The following is a 27620-nucleotide window of genomic DNA, read 5'->3' on the forward strand; positions in this document are numbered from 1 at the left end:
ACAAGACACCATGAGCTATTCTTGCAGAGAATTTCATATCTGACTGCACAATTATCCACAGGTCTTTTTCATTCTCTACCTGAGTGTAATACCACATAGTTGATACATTGCTCTGGGGTTACTGCTATCCACATGCAGTACTTTACAATTGTCAATGTTAAACTTCTTTTGCCACTTCTCAGCCCATCTGCTCAACTTTTCTAGATCCTGTTGCAGTAGTGTACTGTCATTAGTGTCATTAAAAACCCTGCCAACCTTGTTATCATCTGCAAACTTGGACATTAACCCTGATATTCCTTCATCAATATCATTGATAAATACAGAAAACAACAATGGGCCCAACATGGACCCCCGGGGGACACCTCTAATAACATTAGTCCATGAAGAGCAGTGTCCATTGATTACCACTCTGTCTTCTCCCACTCAACCATCCCTTTATCCATAGCAGCAACCTGCCTTTAATGCCATACTGATCCAACTTGTACAGTAGTTTTCCATGTGCAACAGTATCAAAAGTCTTTCTAAGATCCAAAGATATGATATCAAAATTATTCTTTGCATCCAGTTCCTTTGTGACCACATCATAGTACAATTTGTATCTAATCAAATTGGTCAGACAAGACTTCCCCGTAACAAACCCATGCTGTGACCGAACTATAACTGAAGTCTTGTCTAGATGATTCTGCAGTGCTTCTTTAACTAGCGCCTCCATTAATTTCGCTGGAACAGAAGTTAAGTACACAGGTCTGTAATTACTTGTGTCACCCTTTAATCCCCCTTTGTGAATTTGGGTCACATTTGCACATCTTCAGTCCATGAGGTCCTCCCCTGACTCTAAGGAAGCTCTCATAATTATGACTAAGGGTTTGCTTACTTCCTTTGCTGCCTTCTTTAATATAACTGGGTAGATCCCATCCACCTCAGGTGCCTTTCTTATGTTTAACTTCAACCATTTCTCCCACACTTTGCTCTCAGTTATTACAAAATCATTTAGCTCCCTGCCAGAGGTTGATAAATGTCTGGCATTCCCCTCCCTGAATAATTCTCATGTGTGAATGTAGATGCAAATTATTCATTCAGTTTGTCAGCTACCTGAGCAGGGTCCTCAACAGTCGAACCATTGCTGTAAGAACATAAGTTAAGTGATTTAATGCAGAAATTGAAAGAAACAAACAAAATAAAATGCAGAGAATCCACATGATTCTTGAAACAACTGAATATTATACACTGCTGCCAAAAGTAGTATAATGCAATCAATTGAAATGTAGGCAAATGTATTTAAATGTTTTGATTGTTACATGCATTTGTCTTCCTAAGTATAAAACATCATGGCATGCAAACAGATTATAGTGGCAAGGAATGGCTGGCTGAAGAGAGATTGCTAACTTTGAAAAGAGCAGTACTAGTTTATTTAATACTGAGCATTGAAGTCCAGAAGATTTATGTCAGGAGCTTAATTGGATGCCCCCAGTATTAGAAGTTCCATGGAAGGAGATTGATTGGATGTCCTCAGTATTAGACATTCCATGGAATTTCTAATAATAGTGGGGGGACATCCAGTTGGACATTTTCTGGTTTGATTGTGTGAGAGCAAGAGCGAGCTATTTATAAATCTTTAATCACACTAAGAAACAGGGTGTGATAGGTTGAAGTTGGTGCAAGGATATGTGGAAAGCTCTAAATGTGAAGTAATTAATCATAGTTCATGTTATTCCATTGGCATGCATATGAATTTGGTGTTAATTTGTCCAGATGACTAGTCCTAATGAGTCAGTAGAATGTTTTTGCACATTATATTTGATCTTGATTATGGCAATTTAATGATATAGATGTTGTTTTGAAGAATAATGAGTTGTTCCTAAATTTACTGAAAGATGCAAGCACAGTCATCGTTAATGATTCCTTTTAAAAGTGAAAAAAAAAAAAAAAAAAAAAAAAACGGCGGTAAAAAAACTAATCTATGAATTTTTTATTGCACAAAAAAGCCTTTATTTTGAATACTAATAAAAAGTTCTTATGTCGATGCATAGGAAACTCTTAAAAATTTCTGAGATTGTGTAATGTATTCATTCATTCAACAGTCACATTTCTTTTCTCATTTTCATCAGTGGTGGTAGGCGATTGAAAAAAAGACTACACAAAGTTAGATTAACACTGAAGAGATATGACTTGAAACATTTGAATGATTGGATAGAATTATTACAGTTAGTTGGCTGTTGCAGTTTCATGCTATTAAAAAAAATTGCATATCCTTGCATATCTTTTTCATGTTATTGTAGCTACTGATCACAGAAAATATGCATTCTGTCATATGACAAATATTACAACAAAATTTCATTATGTGGGGTGTGATCACCTCAGTATGTTATAATAAACAATTTCATGTGACGATAGTGCAATTTTCATGTGTAGTTTTGTAAAAAAAAAATCACAGTATATGAGTGGTCAAAGGGAATAACCCTGCATACAAAATGAAAAGACTTTAGATTTCTTTAATGTATTTTGCTTTTGTTCCGAAGTGTAGTCTTCAAAGTTGATGCACTTCAGCACTATATCACATATGCAGTGCCGAGCTGCACTCTGTAAGAACTTTAAACTGTTAAAACATGCAAATTTTTCTTAAGTAATTACAGAGTAACAGAATTTCAGCATCTGGAATTCTGTTACTCTGTTTTCTGGTATAGAGGTATTCTGCTTGAAACTATACAGGTTCTGTATATTTTTTAATCATGTATTTACACATTGAAAAAAAGATTTGTATTATATTATATTATATGCAAATTTTTGGAGGGCTATAAGGCTTATTATGGTGTAATCATCAATTCAGATATGAATGTCAGAATTTTTGCCAGATTTAAATATGTTAGAACTTGCTGGCTACTTCTGGTTATTGCATTTCTGTAAATATTGTGCATGCACACAATGCTTGGCCAAAATATTAGAAACCCTATTTAAATTGCATTAACAGTGTACAAAGGAAATATATTCAAATTGGAGAATCATGCAGTATGGTCATATTTCAACCTTGGTGCTCTTTTTATTGTTATGGTTTATATAGTGCATTAGCATTTAAGGTCATATGGCACTGAAAAACCTTTATGCATTGTCAGCATATTGAACAACCAGAATTCAATAGAAAGATGGAAGGTTGGCAAATTGTGTCATTGTTGGTATGGGAGAAGCTGAGACTACAACAGTAGGAACTATAGAAATCACAGGATTATCAAAGGCTACGATTTCTGGAATTTCCAAAAACATTAGAAGATGGGGAGGCATTGATGGAGGGAATAACCATGGCAGAAGAGAAATTGCAGAGGTTTTTGTAGGACTGTGAGGCAAAATTGCCTATCTTCTATTAAGCAGCTGAAATTTGTTTTCAATCCAGGTCAACCAATATCTGCTCAAATGGCATTCAGGAAATTGTAAAAGCTGTGTCTTGGCAGCCATTACCTTATCCATAAACCACTTGTTTTAGAAATTGCTTTGTCTTAATGTGTTTAGATTGTAGAGGATTGGAAACATTCTGGTGTGATTAATTCTGATCTATATTTATTCTTGTTGTACAGCAAGGCTAGAATGTGCAAACTGCATTCATCATTTGTCACTTCTACTGTACAAGCTGCAGTAATAATTGAGTATTGTGGTGTGGAAATTTGTTAAGAAGTTTACTTTTTTTAATGAAATTTATTTGATGATATATGCCCTGCAGTGCTTCATTTTTATCCTGAAGGTAAAAATGAAGCATTGCAGCAACATTCCAAATGATAATCGAATAATCTACATTATCTTATCTCTGTTTGCAAGAAATTAATGGAACGTGATGATGAATTTAGTCACCTTTTTTGCTTATTCCCCCTATTCTTTAGAACTGAACCTATATATCATATTGGAATGTAGTATTTAAGCACACAATCTGTAGTAATAGTAGTAGTAATGGCAAATGATGCAAGAAGTCAAGCTTATATAGCATCAGCCAAAAAAAATAAAAAAATAACCCACATGGTTCACCCATCTGTACCCTTCAAGAATTTGTCTAGTTCTACCTTGAATTTATTCAACCCATCCATTTCCACAACAGCAGTCAGCCACCTGCGGGTTGATGGCAAACTTCTGCACATCTATCCTGCAACTGTCCTCAACTTGAATTTATGCCTCCTAATGTATGTAGTCTCAGCAAGTGGAAGAATACCATTAACATTTAGCTTACTCAATCCATTCAAGGCTTTAAACACCTCATTCAGATCTCCCCCACAGATGCCTAGTCTCAAGATGCTGCAGAACTGAAGCCTTTCTAGGTAAGAGCACCTTTTTATTCCTTTCACCAATCTGGTTGCCCTTCCCTGCACCCATTCCAGCACAACTACATCCTTCCTAATTTTCATCCTTATAGGAGTTATTACTACAGTAGCAGCTTAAAATTACAATAAATTCTTCTTGTTCTGTGTGCTCTTAAGCAATACAAGACATGTATGCTTACAGATTTTCATCCATTGAATTTATTTTTCTTGTATGAAGAGCTGTTCATTTTTATTATGGACAGGATTTTTTTAGACCTAAATAATTTTTTATAAAATGCAAATAATATTATTCATAAAGAAATGGAGATTTGTATTTTGGTAGATTTGGAAAATGATTCTTTTATTACAGGATATGCGAGTAGATGAGTCAAGGATGAAAACTATCAATGCTTTAGCCAATAAGTTAATTCGGCAGGGCCTTTCAGATACTCGATCAGTTCAGCAACGCCGAGAGGAACTAAATAAAAAGTAAGGAGTGCCTCTTACAAATGTTAAAATTCTTGACAAGTGTGTAATGACTGATTTAAGTGGCTTAACAGACATTTTTTACAATGTAATATTAATGATTCAGGTGTGTGTTCTGAATGAAGGATTAGGTAACAAGTTATAATATTTAGGGTAATAAAAAGGTAATGTAAACCTTTTTTGAAGTGAAACTTCTTTAGGCATGCTCCAGACGGTTTTCAGATAGGAGTAACTTGTGTTTATGGATTGACAAAAAAAAGTAAACGCATTACAGGCATTCTGAACAGCTAACTATCATACTATGCTAAATGTCCGGGCTCTCGTATGATCACCAAAGTTAAGCAGCATTAGGCCTGGTTAGTAATTGGTGACCACTTGGGAATACATGGTGTAGTTGACTTTTTGCCTTCCGTTTTTTTTTTCCCCTTTTGTTAACCTGTGGAAAATATTCTGATTTTCACGTATCATTTAATTTTGTTAATTGGTAAGGTAATAAAGTGTCAATCAGTGCTTCATATTTTTACTTTTATAGCCTGTAGATAATATTCCTCCTATTTTTAATTATTAGAATTGCCGTTAATAGAATTAAAATTCAATTTGTAAACACGATGACCGGCACTTACTACATATCATATAGTGAACGGTATTTTGTTATGGTGTGTCCGTCGTAAAGTGATTTGATTGTACAGTGAACCAATCGTAAAATGGGGGTCCACTTTAGTGAGCATTGTAAGGCATATGGAGCACATACATGTGCAGTGCATCCATGGATTGACAAAAATCGCTAAGAAAATGTGACATGAAATTATTCAATCCCCCCCACCACCGCCACCATTGTACCACTCTGTACCAGGCACGAGCGATGCATGACCCAATCAGTGTCTCCTACTGATTGCATCATTCTATTTCTTTCGTCATTCTCCACCGTATTTAATAAAAAAAATTATAATTCAACATGTTGAAGACTAATAGTGAGTGTTGTAAGGTGTATAGAGCACATATACATGGAATGCGACCACCGAAACCGCCTCCATTGAATATAAAGGAGAGATCTAAGCTATTTCGTCAGCAGAAGAAATTATAGTGTGCAATGGAGTTGAACAAAGAAGCCGGAGAAAGTCCATCCACATCTTCAGAGTCTTACATCTCCCCAGAAATGTTAGAAGTAAATTTGGAAGGAGTCTTGGAAGTTGATACTGCAAATGAAAATGATGAAGAGTCCTCGAAGCCCAGTTGTAGACTAAAAGTGAAGGAGCCAAAACTGACTGCCAGAAGTACTTCATCAAATTGTTCAACATGTAGCAGGCATAATACACAGCCAGAGCAGCAACAGGATTTTAAGAAACACCGAAGCATGCACGCACAGTTTAAACATACATTCTTGGATAATGATTTTGGTTCAGTCTATTTCATGTGTTTCGTTCAAGAACGATGTGAAGATTGTAGCAGCTGGAGATCTTCTTCAAACAGCATTTCAAAATGAGGATGTAAGTTAAATGTCGGCCTGCAACAGCTGTTGTGGCTCTCTCAAGAACAAAGTGATTCCGGCTCTATCGAAGTCAAATGGTTTTAAATATCATCCGATGCTACAGCATTTGCTGAAACTAGATTTGGAAACAGAACATCTCGTATCTCCAAGGGCCCTATTCATGCAGATTCGTTGCCTACGGCATTCATACGGTGAGTCCTTGGTCAAGTGATCAATGTTCGCCTAAAAAAGTTTCACTTAACTTCCGCTATGCATGCCTAGCACACACACAATTTTTTTTTTGTAATAGCTTGAAATGGCATCAGAATAAACAGAATGGCAGATTCACTTTTTCAAAAGTAGCCATATAGGATAAGTGTCCTTTTATACTCTCAGTGGTCTCTGGTCAGTGTCGTTTACAACCTTGTTGCTGTGGCAGCTAAATTAACAGCACTCAAATTACTAATGGGCTGTTCATTTTATGTGTTAGCTCAGTGGTGCACAAACTGGTGCGACCCCTAGAGCGGTCGCAGGATAAATCAAAGGGGTCGCGGAAATTTTTAAATAATTTTTTTTTTTTTTTTTGTACATATAGAAGTTATTGTTGTTACTAAACCTGTTGTTAAAATTACTTTTTCAATACTGTACGTGTAGAAATCTTACTACTGGAACTAAGTCTGAGATACGAATGAACCGTACTGCTTCAGCAATTCGCCTTAATTTGCTCACTGACCATGGACACAAAAAGCGGCTGACTGATGCAGCTTCTCAGTACAACTCAGCAATGAGTAGTACCGAGAAGTACTATTCAATTAATCCCTTTAGCTCTTAATTCGTGCTTGCTATGCTCCAGCACAAATTCTCAAATTGCCTAAAGACCAGAGGTGTGAATATGCAGTAGCAGTAAATATATATAGCAAGTGTGTTGCGCGTGCGCTTTATTCTGCTTCGTAATTCGGTGCTTTCATACAACTTGGATGTGTTTTTCATTCTTCTGCTACTTTTTCTATTGCACATTTCATTATTATTATCATTGTTTTTAAGAAGAAAAAAATACATATTTTACCATGGACAACTGGGTAATCAGAACAAAAAGGCCGAGGAGTGACGACAATAATATTGCTACATGTACTTCAGAAGCTAATAAGGTAAGAAATATTATATCATGTGAAAATTTGGACACTAACGTTATTTCAAGTGAAGTGCAGCCACCAATTTCTGGTAGAGAGCCATCATATTCCAAACCAAAAGGAACAAAAAAGAATAGAAAACATCAAGAGGAATTTATGAAGTATGGCTTCACCTACAGTGTTGTTGATGATGAGCAATGTCCTTTGTGCATAATATGCTACGAAAAACTGGCTAATGAAAGCATGAAACCTGTTAAATGAAAAAGACACTTGCATACGAAACATCCAGAGCTAATAAAAAAAACTGAATCCTTTTTCAAAAGTCATGCCAACGGCATACAAGGTCAGAAATCTTTCATGAAGAAACATACGGCAGTTCCGTGTAAAGCTTTAAGAGCATTGCTAGAAGTTTCGTATTTAATAGGAAAAAATTTGAGATCACATACTATTGCTGAATCCATTGTTCTCCCTGCTGCAATAAAAATGATTTTAATTATGCATGGAGAAAAATACATCAACAATTTAAAAACCATTCCTCTGTCCAGAGACACAGTCTCGTGGCATATTGCAGTTATCGCTGACAACATAAAATTCAATTTATTAAATCGATTGAGAGAAAGTCCAATTTTTGCAATGCGGTTAGATGAATCCACAGATATTTCAAACCTTGCTCATTGTATATGTATATGTTAGATAATTGTATATGTTAGATACTGCTACGAGGGAGATATTTTGGAGGATTTTCTATTTTGCAAAGCTTTGGAAGGAAGAACAACGGGCGAGAATATTTTTGATGTTATAAATATTTTCTTTCAAACAAATAATCTGACATGGAAGAACTGTGTTGCGATTTGTACTGATGGTGCAGCTACATGAATAGGAGAAAATAAAGGTTTAAAGGGCAAAGTAAAGGAAGTTGCTCGTCACAGACATTCTCTCAGATATGCCAGACAAGCTGTTCTTGCTACCTGGGAGTCTAAAACGCTGATGGAACTGATATTCGGGTGACACTTAAGTCAAGTGGACCCAATTTCGGTGGCCCCGGGTGCCAAGCGTTCCGTGGCCAAGCGATTTGTAGTGCATTTCTAAAAGCGATTTCTGCAAAGAGTATTTGAGCAAACAGATTCTATTTTTGTTTCAAAAACCGTTTTCTTGATTTCTTTGTATATCCAAGTAGCACTTTCACTCTACAAGAAGTAGGGAAAGGCCCAGAAAGGGAATCCACCTTTCTGTTTTTTTTCTATAAATACTAATTACTAACCCAACCGCTTGGTCACCTCGTGGCACTGCTCCTGCCTCCCCGTGGCGGGGCCGGTAACCTGGGTGGAAAAGATAATCCCCCAGGGCCAAAAGGAGCCATCATGGATTCTACAAATTTTCCACCCTTAGAGCCTTCAAGCTCAAGACCAGAATATGGTAACGAAGACAAGGAAAATAGCCAACCCAAAAGGCTTCGAACAGAAACACACTGTTCAGATATTCCCAATTTTTTGGTGATGCACTCTCTGTCTACCCAGCCTGTGGGTAAGTTATCTCCGTTCGTGATTCAAAGACATCTAGAATCTATTGCAGGATCACCAAAAATGGTAAAGCGACTCCAATCCGGAGATCTCCTGATTGAAACAGCCACCACAAAACATTCGGAGTGGCTATTAAAGACAACGACATTTGGTGGGTTGCCAGTATCTGTTACTCCCCACAATACCTTAAATTCATCAAAGGGTGTCATCACAGAATGGGACTTAATTACTGTGTCTGAGGATGAATTAGTACAAGAACTTAGCAACCAAAAGGTAATCAGCGCTAAAAGAATAATGACAAAAAAAGATGGAAATCTCATTCCAACTCGTTCCATCATTTTAACTTTTAGTACTCCTGATTTGCCATCCTCAGTAAAAGCTGGATATTTAAACTGCCGAATTCGTCCATACATCCCAAATCCTCTTCGCTGTTTTAAATGCCAGAAATATGGCCATTCACAGCAGGCATGCAGAGGTGATGCCATCTGCCCTATTTGTGGAGCAAAGGATCATACGCAGGCAGATTGTCCAGCCGCAATTCCCATCTGCCCCAACTGCAAAGGCAATCACCCCGCATTTTCTAAAACATGTGAAATGTGGAAAACAGGTAGGAATATCCAAAAATATAAAGTAGAACACAAAGTCACATATCCTGAGGCACGCAGACAAATAATGCTGACCATGCCAAGTCCATCTTATGCCTCTCGAACCCGAAGTTTTCATACAACTGCAATTCAAACAGATGTGTCGATACCGCCCAACGTCTCGCTAGCTAATTGGGTTAAAGCAACCATATCAACCACAGGAAAAGAAAATTCTAAAACGAAAACCAGCAATGCCACCAACACCCCAATTAGTATCCCAAATGATACTGAGACAGTCTCAAATGACACAGAAAAATTCCCAATTGAGACTCGGACAGTTCTGCATAACAAAGAAAAACTTAAAACTGCTAAAGATAAGAATAAACCTGAATCATCAGCCAGTAGTATGGAAGTAGATGTAAACCCAGATCATGAAGAACCCATACTAGAACTTCATGCAAATGACACGATGGATACTGGACGCCCTACTTTCCCGAAAAAAGACCGAAAAAAATCCTCTTCAAACAAAAAACAGTCAGATGATTCATCCTCAACTAAACCAAAATGAACCACAACATCTTACAATGGAATTGCAGAGGCTTTCGTTCCAACACAGACGATATTCAATACCTAATTAACCAATATTCTCCGGTTGCCTTTTGTTTACAGGAAACTTACCTAACCACACAAATTTCTCCTTCGATAAAGAACTATTGGATTTATCGAAGAGATCGAAATACTGCTAACACTGCCCATGGTGGTGTGGCAATACTAGTAAATTCAAAGATCCCATCTAAACATATCCCACTCCAAACTGAAATAGAAGCTGTTGCTGTTCGTATAACTCTCCATGGTACAGTAACACTAGTCTCAGTCTATCTACCACCAAACTGTACTTGCTCTTTAAAAGATCTCGAAGACCTCTTTATACAGATACCTCCACCTTTCTGTATATTAGGGGACTTTAACGGGCACCACCCATTATGGGGCTCTACTAAATTGGATAGACGAGGTAGACTAATTGAAAGTTTTTTGGAGACACTAAATCTCACTGTACTCAATACAGGTGCACCGACACACGTACAGCTCCCAGCAGGACACACCTCAGCAATAGATCTCTCAATTTGTTCACCAGTACTAGCCCCAACCATAGAGTGGTATGTAATAAACGATCCCATGGGCAGTGACCATTTCCCAATAGTATGCAACTTTCTGAAAGCAAAGACTCCTTCATTTCAACCCAGCAGAAAGTGGAAATTTGTCCGAGCAGACTGGGCAAAATTTCAGTCATCAATTGACCTTGATGAGGAAAAAATCCGCCTCCAGCATATTGATGATGTGACAGAATACATCACGTCGCATCTTCTAAATGTGGCTAAAGACACGATACCACTATCAAATCCGCCGGGCCGAAAGCACTATAATTACTGGTGGAATGACAAATGCACCACAGCAAAGAGAGCAAAAAATAAAGCCTGGAATTTGTTTCGGCAGTGCCCAAGCACAGTCAATCTCATTAATTATAAGAAATTAAGGGCAAAAGCACGCTTTATACAAAAGCAAGCAAAGAAAGAATCCTGGACCCGGTTTGCATCCACTTTTCACAGAAATACTGATCCCAAAATAATATGGAAAAGAATTAGACAGCTGTCTGGTAAGTTTCCTACCATACCTTCTCCAATCCTCTCCTGGAATGGGCAAGATATATCTAATCCTGTAGATATAGCCAATGCTTTGGGCAATATTTTTGCAGAAATCTCAGCAACATCAGCATATACTAGCTCATTCCAAAGAATTAAAAACACTAAAGAAAAGCATGGTATTAATTTTGAAACTTCAAACCTTCTCCCATATAATAAACCTCTGCAATATTCTGAACTATTACATGTCATTAGAACAGCCCGCAATGGTGCTGCTGGACCAGATGGGATTTATTATGTCATGTTACAACATCTTAATGACAAAGCTTTGCGCCTCCTCCTAGTCTTTTACAATCGTATATTTTTAGAAAATGTTTTTCCAGTTTCTTGGCATCACTCTACAGTTTTGGCATTCCTAAAACCTGGAAAAGATCCATCCAACCCATATAGCTATAGACCCATATCTCTCTCAAGCTGCCTCAGTAAAATCCTTGAGAAAATTATCCACAGAAGACTCATCTGGATCATCGAGTCGGAAGAGCTAATGAGCGGTAGTCAATATGGCTTTCGTCAAAACAGGTCATGCTTAGACCTTATGGTCAAGGCTGAATTTGCCATCCGTAATGCTTTTGTCAAACATGAACATCTAGTAATGGTTTCAATAGACATAGAGAAGGCATTTGATACCACCTGGAGGCATGGTATACTTAGTGATCTGTACTTTCTCGGACTACGTGGCAACCTTCCTGTGTTTATTAAGAACTTTCTACATACTAGATCATTTCAAGTTCGATACCAACATGCTCTCTCTTCAACTTTCATTCAAGAAGAAGGTGTTCCACAGGGATCAGTATTGAGTGCCACTCTTTTTGCTATTAGAATTGATTCCATCACCAAACAGCTTCCAAACACAATTGAGACATATCTATATGCAGATGACCTTTCCATCTCCTGCCATTCCCAAAACATGAGATCTATTGAAAGACAGCTTCAAATTTCACTAAATAAAATACAACAATGGGCCAGCCTCAACGGCTACCGACTCTCTCAGCAGAAAACAACTGCAATTCATTTTTGCAGACAACGAAAACTTCATCCGGATCCTGAACTTCAAATTTCCAATGTATCCATCCCAATCGCTACTAACATCAGATTTCTAGGATTAATCCTTGACCACAAATTAAATTTCCTAGATCATATTAAAAATGTACGGACTTCCTGTCTGAAAAAGATAAACATACTCAGAGCGTTATCTGCCCGAACGTGGGGTGCAGATCGTACCTCCCTGCTTCGGTTGTACAAGGCATTAATCAGATCCCGTCTCGATTATGGTGCTCCAATCTATGATTCTGCCAGAAAGAGTGCATTACGCTGGCTTGATCCTATTCAACACAGTGCTTTGAGAATTGCAATTGGTGCGTTCAGAACGTCACCAGCACATAGTCTCTACATAGAAGCTCACGAGCTCCCACTAACTTTACGCAGGAAAACACTGTTGTTGAAATATGCTGTCAAGATACAAAGTTGTGCCTCTCGTCCCGTTCAGTCATACCTTTTAAACCCACCATTAGAAAACCTATACAGAAACAAACCCAGCATAGTTAAACCAGTTGGTCTTCGCCTTCTTGAACTGGTGCAGGTTTGGAATATTTCCATCCGGAAAGTACAGCAGATACCAACCTTTGCTCAACCACCATGGGCTCCTCCTCCTCTTCCAACATGTGACACTTACCTCTGCCAATGGAGAAAGAATACTTTGCAAGCAACAAACTTCAAACAAATTCATGATGTTCACATTCAAAGATATATTGATTTCTACCAAATTTATACAGATGGCTCTAAATCTAATTCAAATGTTGGAGCAGCTGCAGTGTTTCCAAATACAGTTGTATCAGTATCCCTTCCATCAGATTTTAGTATATTTTCTGCTGAATTGTATGCAATAAAACTTGCTTTAGAAAATCTCTATTCCGACTGTTCTTTAAAATCTGTTATTTATACTGATTCCCTCAGCTCAATCATGTCACTAAGTAATTGCGAAGATAAAGTTCACCCTGTTCTAGATGAAATCAGAAGCTTGTTACTACAAATCAAAAAACGTCAACAACTGGTTGCTTTTTGTTGGATACCCGCCCATTCCGGTATTTTAGGCAATGAACTGGCTGATAAAGCTGCAAAAAATCCAACTACCTTTGATTTAACCAACATCCCTGTTCCAGCATCAGATTGTGTACTAACCGTTCATGCTGCTTGCCTATCACAATGGACAGCACTCTGGCACTCTCAGACTAATAATAAACTCTTTCAGTTTAAACAAGATCCGAAAATTTGGCGTTCCAGTGTTCGTACATCGAGACGAGAAGAAGTAGTCCTTTCAAGGGCAAGAATAAGTCATACTCATCTGACACATCTTTATTTACTCACAGGAGGTGATCCACCACAGTGTACACATTGCTCTAACATCTTGACTGTTAGACATATTCTAATTGACTGCCCCTACTATAAACAACACAGAGCTTCATCCTTGATCTCACTGATAAATAAACGTAAACCAATAACTCTTGAAAATCTCATTGGTGATAAAGCAAATATTTCTGAATTTTTTGACTTCCTCAAGCAAACTGGACTTTTTAATAATTTCTGATTTAAAATTTTCTTTTGATTTTATGGAAATTCCTCATCTCCTAAAATAATAAGTGAATAGGCACATTATAGCCATAGATGCTTATGTGCCATTAAGCCTCCATAACAACAACAACAACAACCAATTTCGGCGAAGTCCGGACGGTCTATGACAGCCAAATCCTCTGCTTGCACCTTCACGGTGGTGGGACTGTTAGTAATCCTGTGTATAACCTCCATGCACAAGTACTTGGTGGGTGACCACCCAGGTGTGAACCAACGTAAGCAGGGGTCGAGGTGTGGCACCCACACCACATGGAGGAACGCCACCCCTCTATGTTAGCAGGCAGTACTAGGTGGTAGATGACTCTTATCAACCGGTGAAATACCACCACTTTGCTTATTGGAGGCTTGAAGTGGTGGAACCCATGTTTAGTCTCTAGAGCTAAGTTCCGGTCAACCCTTCCCTATCTCTTCCATCATGCAGTATGATCGATGATTTTTGAGGTTATGATGAATGTCGTGGCGAGATCCAATATTCCTTACATTTCGAGGGTACAGCTCTAAAACGGTGTTTGCAGGCCGGCCGCTAGATAGTACACCGGACCAAACTTATTGGTAACTCTCTAGGAGGCTTCTGGATCAGCTAGTGTATAATCTTGCTACCTCTACTGAGCCAGATAGTGACTGGAGGGAGTCCGAGTAGTGTGTATGCGGGGAGCATTGTCGAGGCCACGTTATGTCAAGGATCTGGGTATATTCTTACCACATGTACGCCATATCCAAAAATTTCATTACTTCATACAGCATGTCCCACCCACTTTTTCTTACTATTGAATACACCACGAATTGTCAAAATAATAGAGCAAGCTTATCTGCGAAAAGATCTAAACCTCCCAAGGACTTCCTAATTCATTTCACAAATATACGTGGTCTCAATTCCAATCTCAGCGATGTCCATTTCCACTTGCAGTCTTCCAAACCCCATGTACTTTTTTCTGACTGAATCTCAGTTATCAGTTGATTCAACTACTGCTCATCTCAGATGTCCAAATTATTTGCTGTATGATTCCTTTCGCCTCAAAGGTGGTACTTGTGCATATGTCCATTCTGATATTCCCTGTCAGAGACTTGGCAATTTGGAATCTCCTCTCTTTGATCTTCTCTGGCTTAAAATCTCTCTACCTCATTGTGTCAAATTCATCTGTTGTCTCTACCGTCCTCCCAACTCCACTAATCACTTGGAGCTCTTTGACTTCCTCTCTTTGCAACTTGACTTTATCCAGTCCAACTTTCCTAACAGTGAGGTAATTTTCCTTGGTGATTTTAATGTTCACAACTCCAGCTGGCTTCCGTTTTCTAGTTACACCGACCCAGCAGGTCGAGATGCTGAGGCTTTTGCAATTACTAATGACCACACAGATTGTTCATTTACCTACAAGAATACCGGACAATCCTAATCATACAGCCAATACGCTTGATCTTTTTCTCACAAACAACCCTTCTAAGTACAAGGTCAAAGTGAGAGGTCCTTTAGGCACTTCAGATCACAACTTGGTGATTGTCTCTTCTCCAAGGGAACCTTTATCTCATGGCTATTCCCAACCTCGTATTGTTTGGCATTACAAGAATGCAAAATGGGATGACCTGCGAGACTTCTTTTCTTCTTTTCCTTGGTCTGATTACTGTTTCAAAACTTCTGATGTCAACGTTTGCTCAGATCGTGTGAGGGAAATTATTCTTGCAGGAATGGAATCCTTTATCCCACACTCCACTTTAAAATCTCGTCCTTTATCTAAACCTTGGTTCTCCAACAAATGTGCTAAGGCTATCCAAGAGAAGAATGTTGCATATCGTAATTGGCTTGTTTCTAATTCTTCAGTTTCATTTTCTGCCTACACCAAAGCTCGCAACAATTGTAAAGCAGTTATTAATCAGTCCAAACTAGAGTTTGAACAGGCTAGCCGAGCATTCTGGTCTCTTGCCAAAGCTATTGGCTGCAACTTTTGCCCATCTCTGCTCCCACCTCTGTCCAAACCAGATGGTTCTGTTGTCACTTCAGCCAAGGATAAAGCTGACCTGCTAGCATCCCATTTTTCTTCCAGCTCATGTATTAATGATCTTGGTAAAACACCTACCACCATTCCTAACACGCTCAATTCAATGCCTTCTGTGGTCTTCCGTCAAAAGGATATCAGAAGGATTTTGATGAATCTTGATGCTAAGAAAGCTCCAGGTCCTGATGGTATTTCTCCACGTGTTCTCAAAACCTGTGCTCCTGAATTTACTCCTATTCTTTGTCGCCTTTTTTCACTTTCTTATTCCAAAGGTGTTTTTCCTTCTGCTTGGAAATTTGCTCATATCCAGCCAGTTCCTAAAAAGGGTGACAAATCCCTCCCATCCAATTATTGTCCCATTGCAATTACTTCTACTCTTTCTAAAGTAATGGAGAAATCAATTAACCGCCAACTCTTAAACTACCTAGAAACCTACCGCCTGATCAACGATCGCCAGTTTGGATTCCGTCAGTGTCGATCCACTGGTGATATTCTGGCTTATGTTACCCATTTATGGACTAATTCAATGGTAAGGTTCAGTGAAACACAAGTAGTTGCTCTTGACATCTCAAAGGCTTTTGATCGTGTTTGGCATAAAGCTTCTAAACAAGCTTCCATCTTATGGTTTGCCAACTGTTTTTAGTAATTGGTTATCCAGTTTTCTCTCTGATCGCTCACTGAGGGTGATGGTAGATGGCTCTCTGTCTTCTAACAACTCCACTAATGCCGGTGTCCCCCAAGGTTCAGTTCTTTCCCCCACTCTTTTCCTCTTGTATATCAATGACCTTCTTCCATTGACTGGAAATCCTATCCATAGTTTTGCCGATGATAGCACATTGCATTCAACTTTCCATTTTGAGAAACCTTGTCCTGCTCAATCAGCTTCAAGTTCTCGAAAATCTGCTGCCAATTCCTTAAATGCTGATCTTCAGGTAATTCTCCAGTGGGGCAAAGACAACTTAGTTTATTTCAACCCTTCTAAAACTCAGTCTTGTCTTATATCTCGCAAAAAGGATTCTTCTGCTCCTATGCTTATCTTTAGTGACACTCTGATTTCTAGGCAAAATGATATATCTCTTTTGGGGATTACCCTGACTTCTAATCTCTCTTGGCACAAGCACATTACAAATATTGCTTCCTCTGCATCTAAAAAACTTGGTTTTCTCTTTCGCTCTCGGCGTTACTTTTCTTCAAACAGCTGCTCACTCTGTATAAATCGCAAATCCGCACTGTCATGGAATATTGTTCCCACATCTGGGGTGGTGCCCCCAAAACCTCTCTCAGGCTTCTTGATTCCATTCAGAAGAGGGCAGTTAGGTTAATTAATGACTCATCTCTAACAGAGTCTCTCCACTCGCTTTCTCATAGACGTACTGTTTCTGCTGCATGCCTCTTCTACAGATACTTCCATGGGCACTGTTCTTCTGAATTGGCTTCTATAATTCCCGCTCTCTCTTTCAAAACAGTCCAAACATGTGCTGCCACCAGCCAACATCCATTTACTGTCCAACTTCAAACCCACAGAACCAACTTTTCATCTTCCTCATTTATTCATTCAACTGCCGTTTTCTGGAACAACCTTCCTTCATACGTATTTCCTGAAAATTACAATCTACAGAAGTTCAAGTCCAATGTCAACAAATATCTTCTTTCGTCTTCTCAACCTCCAACCCAAGCACGGTACTAAGTACTGTAGGTTCTAATACCTCTCGTGTTTGGGGTTCTCATAAAAAAAAAAAAAAAAAAAAATACAGTTTTTAATGATTGCATTATGCATAGGGAAGCATTAGTAGTTAAGGAAATGCAAACTGATTTGTACGAAGTTTTGAAAGATGCAGTAAGTGTGATCAACTTTATTAAAAGTAGAAGCTTAAATAGCAGACTTTTCACTATACTTTGTAATGAAATGGAATCTGCTTATGAAAAATGCTTCTTTTATATAAGAAAGTGAAGTGGTTGTTCAGTGGTAAAGTGTTGCGACGTCTTTTTGACCTCAAACATGAAGTTTTATTGTTTTTATGAGATACAAATCAGAACCTTGCCCAATTTTTTACAAATCAAAAATGGCTTGGAAAACTAAGTTACCTTGTTGATATATTTGAAAAACTTAATTATTTAAATTAAAGTCTTCAAGGACAGGGAACAAATATATTAATATTCAGTGATAAAATAGAAGCTTTCAAAAAGAAGCTTAATCTTTGTAAAACTGAATTTGAGTGAATAACATTGAAATGTTCCCATGTCTTTCTGATTTTGTTATTAGCAGTAATATTGACATTGTACAATTTAGAGATATCATTGCCATCTACCTGACAATGCTAATTAAGAATTTTTCCAAACAATTTCATGTTTCTCCAGAAAAAAAGTTATATTGGATTCGTGATCCCTTTGCTTTTGATATTTCTTCATGCCCCAAAATTACCATTGAGCAAAAGGAAGATCTTATCGACCTGTCGTGTGACGAAGCATTACGTGCTCGTGCCAACATTACAACTTGTGAAAAATTTTGGCTTTCTCTTTGAGACGAGTATCCAGAATTATCAAAAATGGCGATACAAACATTGCTACCTTTTGGGTCTACATATTTATGTGAGGTTGATTTCTCAAAATTAACAGCTATAAAAACAAAACAGCGTTCCAGAAGATGACATGAGATTAGCAATTTCAAATATTGAGCCAAATATGGACCAAATATTATCGGTTATTCAGGCTCATCCTTCTCATTAATTGTTTTGTTTTGTTATTGTTAATTTTTTATTGTTTTGCAATTATTCATTTTTTTATTGTTTTGCTATTATTCATTTTTTTATTGTTTTGTAATTGTTCATTTTTTATTGGTTTGTAATTTTAATTGAAGAATAAGAATTTGATTTGTTGTTTTTACTGTATTCAATTATACAATTATTTTAATGTGTAAGTTAAAAAGAAAGAAATGTTTATTCCTTTCTTGGTACTCGAATAAAATTGTCTACTGTATAATTTATAAAATGCTATTTTTTCTCTAAAAATCTGGTCATCCCACCTCTGTATTTACATGGGGGGGGGTTGCATCAATTTTATATTTAATAAAAGGGGGTCGCGAGCGAAATAAGTTTGCGTGCCACTGTGTTAGCTTACAGATTTAATCACAGCATGTTTGCAGTACTGACTGCACACATTATCCTAAGATTAGTATTTGGCTGCAGAAAATTATTCAATGGAATTGTAGAGGACTAAGAAGCAATCTTGATGAATTAAAATACTTAATGCACCAGCATGATCCTGCATGTATTTGTCTACAGGAAACTTATTTATCATCAAATTATACCCCATACTTCCTCACGGTATATGCTATATAGACGTGACAGATGTTCTGAGTCTCCGTCAAGAGGTGGAATAGCAATATTAGTTTGTAATAATGTACTGTTGAAACCTGTTCAGCTTTCCACTAATCTAGAAGCAGTAGCTGTTCGTATTGTTCTTGGAATTAATCTCACTCTTATCTCCATTTATATTCCACCAAACGTTTCATGTTCCATTGCAGAACTTTACAATTTACTTAATCAACTGCCCCAACCTGTATGCTTTCTAGGTGATCTAAATGCTCATCATCCTTTGTGGGGTTCCCCGAATATAGATCGTAGATTGAGGATGATCGAAACTGTACTTGATAACCATCACTTAACACTACTGAATATCAGTGTGCATATTTATATCCACTTGCCTACAGGACCAAGCTCTGCTCTGGATCTGTCCATATGTTCCTCGTCCATTTATCCTTGCTTTGATTGGGCAGGTATTAACTGACCTTCACAACAGTGATCACTTTCTTATAATTTGCAAAATACAGACGGATACAAACTATACATCTAACCAAAGAATTACGTGGAATTTTCAATGAGCTAACTGGGAGAAGTTTTCAAAAACAGTGCAATTTGATAACCATTTGATTCTTACTGCATCTATTAATAATGCCACTAGACATACAGTAGAAGAACTACTTGGAGCTGCTGCCAGCGCAATACCGAAAGTAAACCATACAAAACAAAGATATAATAGTTGGTGGACAAGGGATTGCTTTCTTGCCAAAAGAAAACAAAACAAAGCTTGGAACATTTTTCGCTGAAATGCTACAATGGAGAACCCTATAAACGGCTGAAAGCTGAAGTATGCCAAATTCGTAGAAAAGCTAAACAGGATGCATGAATTCGATTCAGTTCTACCATCTTCAGAAACACTGACCCCAGAATAATTTGGAGAAAGATCCTCAGTGGAAAGTGTCAACAAACCAAAGCCCCAATCCTGTCCTGGAAAGGAATAGATATTTCTTCTCCAACTGATATTGCAAAGGCATTGGCAAAAACATTTGCAGTCACTTCATCATCTCAATCTTATGAAGACTCATTTAGATGCAAAAAAATGTCCGTGGAAAAATATAAAATTAACTTTGTTACAAACCAATCTTATTCTTATAACCTTCCGTTCACTATGAATGAACTCAACGAAGCTCTCCAGAATTCTAGAAATAGTTCTGCTGGACCAGATGGCATTTTCTACATAATGCTTCGCCACCTCAACTCAAAATCTATACTACTGAAATTTTACAATAGAATCTTTGAAGAGAATGTTTACCCTGATACATGGCATCAGTCAGTTGTGGTAGCCATAGTGAAACCCGGGAAAGATGCTGCCTCCCCCAATAGTTATCATCCTATATCTTTGACCAGCTGTTTAGGAAAGATAATAGAAAAGATGGTTCACAGGAGACTTGCCTGGATTGTTGAAGATCAAGATGCTATACCACGCCATCAATTTGGTTTCCGCCGTAACAGGTGTACTAACTGATGTCCACATCAAGGTTGAAGCTCACATTCGAAATGCTTTTCTTAAAAAACAGCACATGGTAATGATAACTTTCGATATTACCAAAGCATTCGATACAACCTGGAGATATGGAATCCTCCAAGACTTATACAAACTTTGGACTGAGAGGTAACCTGCCTAGATTCATTCAGAATTTTCTTCACCTCAGGACCTTTCAAGTAAGATTTCAGAATGAGCTGTCCAAAATTCACACGTAAGAAGGAGTACCTCAAGGATCGATTTTAAGTGCCACACTCTTTGCGTTACATACCAATAGCATTATAAGAGACATCCCAGCTACGGTAGAAGTTTATATATATTCAGACGATCTTGCTATTTCCTGTCAATCATCGAACATGGCTACCATTGAAAGACAACTACAGATAGCAATAAACAAAATTGAAACCTGGACAGAAAGCAATGGCTATCAATTAACCAAGGGGGAAACAGCAGCAATACACTTCTGTAAATTACGATCGCTTCATCCGGAACCCATATTAAAACTGAAAGGCAGAGAAATACCGATGACAGACTCCAAAAGATTATTGGGTCTGAATTTAGACACCAAATTAAATTTTCGTAAACATGTAACCTATCTACGAACTATGTGCCTTCAGAAACTAAACATCCTTCGTACAGTATCCTCCACATCTTGGGGTGCTGACAGACAGTAATTGCTGAATTTATATCATGCTCTAATCCGGTCACGATTAGATTATGGAGCTATAGTATATGCATCAGCTAAAAACAGCATCTTACGGTCTGTGAACACCGTTCAACACAGTGCCCTTTGATCAGCACTAGCCGCCTACAGAACCTTGCCAGGACAGAGCTTGTATATAGGAGCACACGACCCTCTGCTTTATCTTAGAAGACAATGCCTACTCTGCCAAAATAAGAAGCTTTCCAACTCACCCCTGTTGGGTATACCTCTACTAACCTCTATGGCCAACACTTTATGAATCCAAGCCTAATGAAACCAGACCTGCTGGGATTCATCTTCAAGAAGTAATACAAAAGTGGAAAATCGATCTCAATAAAATTGCGGAAAGTGCAAATATGCCTTTACCTCCATGGAATAGACATGATATAAACATTGATCTTTACTTCGCTCAGTGATTAAAAAAAAATACCATTCCATCACTTAACATCTGACAGTTACATGCCAAATATACTTCGGAACACACTGGGAAACTCATAATCTATATGGATGGCTCTAAGTCCCAATCACATGTAGGTGCAGCAGCCATGTTCCCTTCGCACGTAATTTCAAAATTCCTTCCAGTTGAGTGCAGCATACTATCTGCAGAACTGTATGCTGCATTAAGTGAAATATGTCAAGTCGTCCCTCTGTCTTAATATATACCGATTCGCTCAGTGCTATCTCAGCCATACAGGATATACAACATTCTCACCATCCCCTTCTACAAGAAATTAACTTTCTTATCTACCGATGTCAAAAAAAAAAACACTCTAAAATAACTCTTTCCTGGATTCCAGGACATTCTGGAATAGAAGGCAATGAAAAAGCAGACAATGCAGCCAAGTCAGCATCAGAACTATCAAACAAAACAATGATAGTACCATACACTGATTTCAGACCAATTATTATTAGAGCAAGTGAAGATGAATGGACTCAAATTTTTTTTTTTTATGAAAATCCCAAACACGAAAGGTATCAAAACCTATAGTACTTAGTACCGTGCATGGGCTGAAGGAGAAGTATGGTGGGGGGGGGGGGTGCCGGAAACTTTGCTCTAGAGACTAAACATGGGTTTCACCACTTCAAGCCTCCAATAAGCAAAGTGGTGGTATTTCACCGGTTGATGAAAGTCATCTACCACCTATGGATGGGAAAATCAAACTAATAATAAACTCCAAGAAATAAAACTGAATCCAGAAATATGGAAATCAAGCATCAGAAAAAGTCGCAAAGAAGAAGTAATGCTTGCAAGACTACGAATTAGCCACACTCACCTTACGCATTATCATCCTCCTCTCTGTTTTCAATGCCAAGTTCAGCTTAGTGTCAAACACATCCTATTAGTATGCATGCACTTCAGAAATTCCAGACTACTTTGCTTCCAAAGTCTATGTAATAACCAGAATCCACCTACCCTACAACAGATATTAGATAACTCTGCAAATCTAGAGGAACTGTTTAATTTCATTGGGAAAATCCAATTTGACAAACGAATCTGAAAATAGTTACAAAAAAAAAAAAAAAAAAAAAAAAACCTGGAAAGACACATCTTGGCCTTGATGCCCTTGTGTCTTAAAACCCTTAATCAACAACAACGATTAGTATTTGTCAGCTTACAGATGTAATCACAGGATTGTTGCAGTACTGATTGCATACATTATTCTAAGATCACAGCTAGTCATATCATAGTTGTTAGTCCATAATGGACATTACAGATTATGAACTCTGGCTTTATATGTAATGTTCAACAAAATGGACATTATATATAAAGCATTAAACATATTTAGACTAAAAATAATCAAACTGTTCCTGTACAATATATAAGAAATATTGATTCCCATTGATATTTTCTCAAGAATTGATGGTAAAAAAAAAAAAAAAAAACCAGAAATATTTTTATTAAGAACAATTTTGTTATTATCAGAATAGTTTATAAATAACATCAGGAAATATCTGCATTAATAGCTGTGGTTCTCAATTTAATATCAAATGGTTGTGTAATGTACCCTATTTATAGTAACAACCATATAGTGTAAGGAAGCCACAGGCTTTTGCTGCACTGGCCGGTGGGGGGGAGAAGAACACACACACACACACACACACACACACACACACACACACACACACACACACACACACACACACACACACACACACACACACACACACAAATTATTTGCTTTCCCCCTCACTCATAGGTAACTATCCTTTTGACCCTTGAATTTCTTCAAACTGTCAGCCTCAATTACCTGCGAAGGCAGCCTGTTCCAGCAATCAACAACTCACTGGCTAAAAAAAAAAACTTCCTACAATCTACTCTAAACCTCTTCCCCTGTAATTTGAATTATGTCCCCGAGCTCTGGAATTCTCTATAACAGTGAAAATTCTGCCTTCATTCATTTTACTAACCCCTCTCAGAGTCTTCTAAAGCTCAATCATATCACCTCTGTTTACCAAGCTCTGTAGCCCACATAATCAATCTTTCCTCATATGGTTGCCATTTTACTGATCTTACCATGTGAGTTGCCCATCTTTGGACCCTTTAAAGAAGTTCAGTGTCTTTTTTTCAGATGAGGTCTCCATACTTGAACATGGTATTCCAAATGTGATCTTACAATTGCCTTATACAGTAGGACTATGACTTCCATATCTCTACAGGATAATGTTCGATAAATCATTGATAAGAAACTGTATGCTTTCCTGGCTGCCTATTTATAGTGCTCAGAAAACTTCATATCTGCCTGTAAGGAAGCCACAGGCTTTTGCTGTGGCTTCCTTACAGGCCTCCCAGATCCCTTTCTTCCTCCACTGTTTTCAATTCAACTACACCAAGGGTATAATTTATTTTGGGGTTTCTATTCCCCAAGTAAAAGACCTTGCATTTTGCTGCATTAAAACATATCTGCCACTTTTCAAGATTCAGATATGTTTTAATGCCTGTTCTTGTCATTCTAAAGGAGTGCTGCTTGGCACTGATCTATAACTAATTTACCAATCTTTATGCTGTCCAAATTTTGACATCAAGCTTTCTATCTCATTATTGATGTTGTTTATGAAAATCAGATAAAACAGTGGTTCAAGAACTGATCCTTGCAGGACTCCACTTCTGACTTTACACCAATCTGAAGAATATCCATTAATCACAACCCCCTCTGCCTTCTGCTCTGCAGTCACCCAGTAATCCCACCATGCAGGATATATGTGCAGAAGTTTGCTTTCAGCCAGATGATGGTTGATTTTTTTGAACAGGTTTCCATCTGTTATTGTGGAAGTGTATGGTTTGAATAAATTCAAGGAAGAACTAGACAAATTCTTGGAGGGTATGGATAGGAGAAGTATGTAGGGTTTTTTTTTTTTTTTTGGCTAATGCTATATAAGCTTGCTTTCTTTCATCATTTGCCACTGCTAATACTACTATATTCCAGCATATACAATAACCTGTCATGTGGGACTTGCCAAAGGCCTTGCTAAATTCCAAATAAACTATGTCGGAATTATTGCCTACATCCAGCTCATGAGTAACTGTAAAAATAGCTAAGTTAGTTAAACATGATTTTCCCTTAACAAAATTATGTTTTATGTTATTCAGAATGCCCCATCGATCTAAATGTCCCTGGATTGCACTCTTAATCATTGCTTCTAAGATTTTCCCTACCACTAAAGTCAGAACCTAGTTACCAACTTTGCTCTTAAAATTGCCTTTGTGTATTGGTAATACATTGGCACTTCTCCAATCCAAAGGAATATCTCCCAAGTCCAAAGATGCCCTCAAAATAAACTTCACTGGTTCAATAAACTCCCTGGTGACCTCCCTGAAAATTACTGGGTATATGCCATCAACTCCAGGAGTCTTACTTGCCTTTATGCTTGAAAGTTTTTCTAATAAATAGTCATCATAATTTCAAAATCACTAATTTCATATGACTTAGCATACTGCCTTTTCTCAGCATGAAGGGTCTTTCTTCAGTGAAGAGAGATGCAGAGTATCCTCAATTCATCTGCAACATTAGCTGTTTTGTCTAAGTCTTTTCTGCACCCAGTGCACAAGGGGCTAATTTGATTTTTTTTTTCTTCCTTGTGCCCATTCTTTGCTCTTAGCCAGTGCTTTTTCATACATAGCTTTGGCCTCTCTAACCTTATCTGTGGTACTATTACAGATCAACTAGTAGTTTTAGGCTTCAGTACTTTTCATTGCTCTGTAACTATCCCATCTATCTTTTTCTGTTCTACTTGACTAGCAGTTCCATATTCATCTATTTCATCATCCTCCTCCTGCAATATTTTCTTAATGGTATGTATGCATTCATGGCTTTTGTAATTTTTTGCTTTAAAGGTATTCCATAATTCAAGTGTATTTGCCTTCACTCTGCAATCTGCCTAATTAACAGATGTTATATAGTGCCTTAAACTGTCAAAGTTCCCTCCTTTGAAATTAAAACTAGTGCCTTTACCTTTAACTACTGCAGCATCTTTCTTCCTCTTCCAACTGATGACTGTGTGATCAATATCTGCCAATGGTTCTTGTATTTTAAGCCCTGTGATGTCATCTAATTCTTGAGTAATGATGAGGTTAAGAATGTTCTCACCCCCGGTATCATCTCTGACATGCTGGTACAAATAATAATCATATAGTTTATTTAGAAATTTTTTTTCCCAAGGTGAGTTTCCTTCCCACTTATTCCATTCAATCTGGAGCAGATTGAAGTATCCGTAATAAGACATTCACACTTGCCTGCCCGTTCCATCTGCATATAAAAACTCTTATTATAGTCTTCACAGTCTTCTGGTCTGTAGATTACTGCCACTGTTATTGTTCCTTTGCTTCTGTCTAACTCACACCACACAGATTCTCTGCTGGCAGATGTAACTTCAGGGTGTCTCTGTAGCCAGGTGGGAAGGAGCAGCAGTGCTTCTTGATTAGATCGGGGTTCGAGCCCGTCACCACCAAATATGGAGGATGCGGAAAGGTCAGAGAATGATCACTGCACATCCTGGAGCAATATGGCCTTAGTTGCTAATGCTCCTAAAAACCAAATAACAACAACAACATGTAACTTCAGACTTATTAAAAGCTCTTTTTGTGCTCAGGCTGCTTTTGATAAGAAGCATGACACCACCACCCCTTATATCTTCCCTATCTTTCCTAAATACAGTTATACATACTGTATTGGAATTTGTCATCACCAGTTTACAGGTGGCACCACATTTCTGTTAGCCCTATTTTGTCAGCATTTGTTGACCTAACCAGGAGTTCAAATTTAGCCATTTTATTGACAACACTCCTGACATTACTGTAGACACAGTTACGACTAAGTATTCTTCTATAGTTTACTACACTGACACACCCTTTGAAGTTATTTAGGCTTGTTTCCCTATGTTTCTCATTCCACTCATTTGAAATGTTGCTACCTTCAGAACATTTTGCCAATCATCGGCTGTTGTGGCAACAAACAAGAATTCTTGAGGTGAGTGCATGCATTACTTTGACTCATATCATCAGAACCACATTCACAAAATTTTTAAGATAAAAAAAGCAAAATAAGATTAATAGAGTTCCATTCTTTGCTAAATGTTAAACATAAAGTAAAAGGATTAATATTTTGTATTTGTCATCTGTTAACTGCACCTCAATTTAATTAATTTATTTTGTTGGTTAAGCTGACATATATAAAGGAATCTCACATAGACAATGTTGAAGTAACACAATATTTTATCCCACTATTTGGACATTTTGTTGATAGATACCCATCACTATTCTCATATCATTTGCCTTCTAACCCATGAGGGCAAATAATAAAGAACATAATTGTAATGTTAAATCAGTGATTCTGTTCCATGTAGAAAGAAAATAATTCAAATAAAATAATTAAGGGGAGAATTTCACATGTAGCAATATCTTTGAAGAATAAGAGTTATCTTCCCCATTCAGTACCGATAACTTTGTGACCTATATTCAATGGAAAACAGTTAATTAATTATCCTAAGATCACAGCTGTGATTTTGGGATTATTAACTAACTCTTTATCCTTTACAAACACTAAAATGATAACTGCTTGTAAAGAAGAGGGAAAATTGCCATTTGCCACTTTTTCATGTTTATTGGTTTCTTCTCTTCACCTAACACACTTATTTTCTTACTATATATAACAAGGGTCAGATTTTAGTATATCTAATGTTCTTTTTTATTAATTGCTGTTATAGAAAGAGTTTGGTAGGGCTATAGATTCAACCTACATAAAAATTTCACAACGAAAAGGTTAGTGCAATTGCATCGTGTTTTTGATGTTAAAA

General features: G+C 37.6%; 1 protein-coding gene across 3 annotated transcripts in view; it reads left to right on the forward strand.

The window, feature by feature from the left end:
* The window catches only part of kst (spectrin beta chain, non-erythrocytic 5 kst), a 593342-nt gene that overhangs the window by 406077 nt on the left and 159645 nt on the right, over positions 1 to 27620 (forward strand). For all 3 annotated transcript variants that reach the window (XM_090376665.1, XM_090376667.1, XM_090376666.1), the window contains exon 53: positions 4648 to 4766. In XM_090376665.1, the coding sequence (XP_090232791.1) occupies positions 4648 to 4766 (119 nt within the window). The remainder of the gene's footprint in view (positions 1 to 4647; positions 4767 to 27620) is intronic.

Source organism: Mastigoproctus giganteus, chromosome 6 (assembly GCF_048544385.1).
Source record: "Mastigoproctus giganteus isolate SK-2022 chromosome 6, ASM4854438v1, whole genome shotgun sequence".
Lineage (NCBI taxonomy): Eukaryota > Metazoa > Arthropoda > Arachnida > Uropygi > Thelyphonidae > Mastigoproctus > Mastigoproctus giganteus.